The sequence below is a fragment of the Belonocnema kinseyi genome, chromosome 6 (genome assembly GCF_010883055.1).
Source record: "Belonocnema kinseyi isolate 2016_QV_RU_SX_M_011 chromosome 6, B_treatae_v1, whole genome shotgun sequence".
NCBI lineage: Eukaryota > Metazoa > Arthropoda > Insecta > Hymenoptera > Cynipidae > Belonocnema > Belonocnema kinseyi.
Window position 1 is genome coordinate 92,355,240 of NC_046662.1, and position 3,885 is coordinate 92,359,124.

General features: G+C 30.3%; 1 protein-coding gene across 1 annotated transcript in view; it reads right to left on the reverse strand.

Moving 5' to 3' along the window:
• LOC117175499 overlaps nucleotides 1-3,885 on the reverse strand; it is a 135,689-nt gene that overhangs the window by 130,644 nt on the left and 1,160 nt on the right. The window contains 2 exon segments of the mRNA XM_033365206.1: nucleotides 2,607-2,844; nucleotides 3,146-3,279. Coding sequence (XP_033221097.1) covers nucleotides 2,607-2,844; nucleotides 3,146-3,279 — 372 coding nt within the window.

Consider the following 3,885-nt stretch of genomic DNA (forward strand, 5'->3'; position numbering starts at 1 on the left):
GAGGGAGCTCTTCTTAATATTTTGACACCAAAATCATGTCGATACACCTTACCGACTGCGAGTAAAGCCACCCACGCTTTAACTTGACAGACTGTAATTCATCTTTCAAACCACAGAGATGAATTTTCCACAAAAAAGTTGAGTTTTTAAGCGGATAGTTGAATTTTCAAGCTAAAAAGATGAATTTTCTATCAAATCAATAAATTCTTAAACGAAAAATATTTATTCAGCCAAAAACCGTAGGACTTTCAACCAAATATTTAAATTGTTAAACTAAGAATACGATTTTTTCGAAAGGCAGTTGAATTTTAAATACAATATGATTAATTCTCAAGTTGACATTCGGGACAAAAAAGATTTTAATTTTGAATAAAAAACATTTCAATTAAACGAGAAAAGACAAATTTTTTAAATAACATTTGAATCCATAATCAAAGCAGATTAATTTTTATCCAGAAAGTTGCGCTCTTAATCACGAAAGATTAAATTTCTACAAAATAAATCAATTTCCAGACAAGAAAGATCTTCATACAAAATAGAAAAAAAAATTAAACCAAATTTTTGTACTTTCAAGCCCAAAAAGCAAATTTTCTTGAAGATAGTAGAAAGTTCGACCCAAAAAATATGAATTTTCAACGAAAAAGTCCAATTTTAACTAAACAGTTGAATTTTCTACCAATATAATAGAATTTTCAACAAAACAGTTGAATGTTTAAGCCAAAAAGACCGTTTTTTCTAAATAACAATCAAATTTTTAAAAATTAATTTTTATTTAAAGAACTTCATCTTCAACCAAGTAGTTGAATTTTAAACTAAAAGCGATAAACTGTAAGCGAAAAGAGGAATTGTTACGTTTGCGGTTCAAAATATTGATTTTCAACAAAATTGTTAAATTTCCAACCAAAGTGACAAGATCATCAACTAATAACATTAACTTTTCACAAAGAAGTTCCAACTGGGTAGATTTTAAATTGAAAAAGATTAATTTTCAACTAAAAACTGGATTAAAGGAAATAAAATAAATGTTTAACAAATTAGTTCAAACTTCAACCAAATTGTTCAATTTTTAACCAAAAAGACAAAATAGTTTTCGACAAATAAAATTAATTTTTACAGAGTAGTTGAACTTTCAGCCAAATAGTTGAATCTTCGACAAAAAAAGATGAATTCTCTATGAAGAATTTAATAGCCTTAAATAGTTCTAGCCTCGTTAGACGAGTCGCCAATCAATCTATTTTGCACAGCAATTCTCAAACTGCTACCCTGTACCATATAACATTTCACCCTTGCTATTTCTAACTGAAAAACTCTGTACTAATACTACCTTTCATAATGATCAAGACTTATTTCAAAAATAGTTTCTTGCTTCCTTTAAAATAAATTTGCATTTTCCTTTCTCCTTCCATATTAATTTTACCCTTACTTTCTTTAACTAGTATCTTTACTTTCCTGTTTTTGCCTCTATAATCATTTTCAAGTCTATTTCTCTCGCCATTGCTAAGACCTATAATGTTCAAATATCTTACATACTCTTTCTGCTTTTATTTAATTGGCTACACAGATTTCATCATCCAACCACGCATCAAAGGCATACTTCCTACAATCGCAGTACCACACACTTCAGTCGTACTCCGAACATTGATATCCCGGAGCATAGACCATGCACCCTCCTTATGTTCATTGCGTTTAAGCGCCTGCCAAGTTTCCCTCTCTATTCATTTGTCTACCCTATTCTGAAAATCTATTTGCACTTCCGGTTTCAGTGAATTCTTGATCTTGATTCCCGTCTGCTTCATATTTTTTATTCTTTCTCTTTTCCATCCTTGGCCTAAATCCATTTTTGAGACTAAGAGATAATGTTCCATTTTCTACAAAATAGTTAAATTGGTTCCATTTTCTACAAAATTTTCCACAAAATGGTTAGGTCTTCAATCAAAAACATGAAAATTAAACAAACTAGTCCGATTTATAATCAAGTGATTATATTTTTAACCAAGAAAGGTAAATTGTGTATTAAAAATTGTATAGTTGAGTTTTCAACTAAAGACGATCAATATTTAACCAAAAACACAAAACATAAATTTTCAGTTAAAGTAATTAAAAGTCAGCTAAAAAATAACGAATTTTTCACGAAATAGTGATGTCCCAAGCCAATAAAATTAATTTTTAACAGAGTTTTTCAACTTTTATTCAAGTAGTAAAATCCTCGACCAAAAAAGGTTAATTCTCCAAGAAAAATATAATGTTTGAATTTTTAACCGAACACAATGAAGAGGGCATAGGGAAAAGAATGCGAAGTCTGCATTTAAATGCTTTACTTGTAAAATGAAAACAGTAATTTCCATTTTTTGAAGCATTTCAAAACACATGCTGTTCACATTTATATTGTTATGCGTGATGTAGAATTTTATTTTAAAACCGCCACCCCCCCCCCCCCCCCCCCCCCTCTTCGACAGAGAAGAGTTGTTGTAATTGCTATTTTATTATCATTTAAATCGAAGCAATATTTTTAAGATCTGCAGGGACTATGAGAAACTCTATCTACCAACTTTCGAGATTGCTTTTTGTATGAATATGCCAATCAGTGTAAAAAGTGATTTATATACCCTGTCTGGTCGCCGCAGCTAAAAGATTCGCTACTTTGGCTTTGATAAGATCACGCCGAATCCTTCCACCAGATCCTAAAAATTCAGCCCATGACTCAGCTTCAGTGGCTCGTATCCTGAGTCGAACGAATCCTGGCATGCTAGCATCTTCTTCCACATTTACAGCAGATTCTCCATCACTGCTTATTACTGGCGTCGACAAAGTGTCGATTCGTAAAAGATACTCAAATTTCAGTTGCTATATTAGAAAATCAAAATTTAATTTAATTTAGAATATTATTTAGAATGTACTTTTTAATTATGTATAATTTTCATTCTGTTCTTGTTTCAATGAATTTAGTATCAAAAGAAAGCCTCTGCTCATATTATTCCTTTTTACATTTTTTACTGAAATACTATATTCATACCGGAGTATGAACCATGAATTTTTAATATAAGAGGAATCATGTTTCTGCATGACGATACGTAAAATTTAAACCTCAAGATAAATTACAATTCTCGCAATGCTTTTAATTGCTTTTTTTATCAATTTATCTTGCCTTAATCCTACGGCGTTCATTGAGCGAAACGAGGAACATGGATGAAAATCTGCGGTCGAGATTACCCACTCCTGCTACCAAACGCTGGACTAATCTTTCCACTGTTGATTCAATGGCCCTAATATCTACGGAAACTGTAAAAAAATTAGATTTGGTAGCTATTTTTTTTATTTCATATCATTTCTTTTGAATAAATGAATACCTGCAAAAAGTTAATGATAATATACATATGTAAAGGTGAAAATCAAACAGTTGAAATTATTCTATTTTGAATTGAATGGAAAGAAATTATTTCAAATCAAAAAAATTTTTTTTCTATTCATATTAATTACAATCATTGTAAGAACAATGACAATCTTGTGATATAAACCATTTACTATATTTTGTAAGTCCAAATTTCTAGGAGCCTAAAATATAAAAATTGAAATTGTTATTATGATTATTCTTTGTAATAAAATTAATTACAAAAATGATTCACAGAATAAAATGATTATTTTACTGATTTTTTGGTGCCCTTAGTTTGCATATATTATATCAACAGAAGCTGACTGTCATATAATATTATTTCAAAGATTTCAAGGGATTTTGAATAAATAAAATTCGATGTTTACGTATTAGTTCGGACAAATAATTTTGTTGATGTTACGAGGGTAGTTCAATAAGTCCTTAGAATGACCAACAGATGGCGCGCGAATCGCTCCAAATCATCTGTTTTCAGTCAGCACCACTCCCGACTAGAT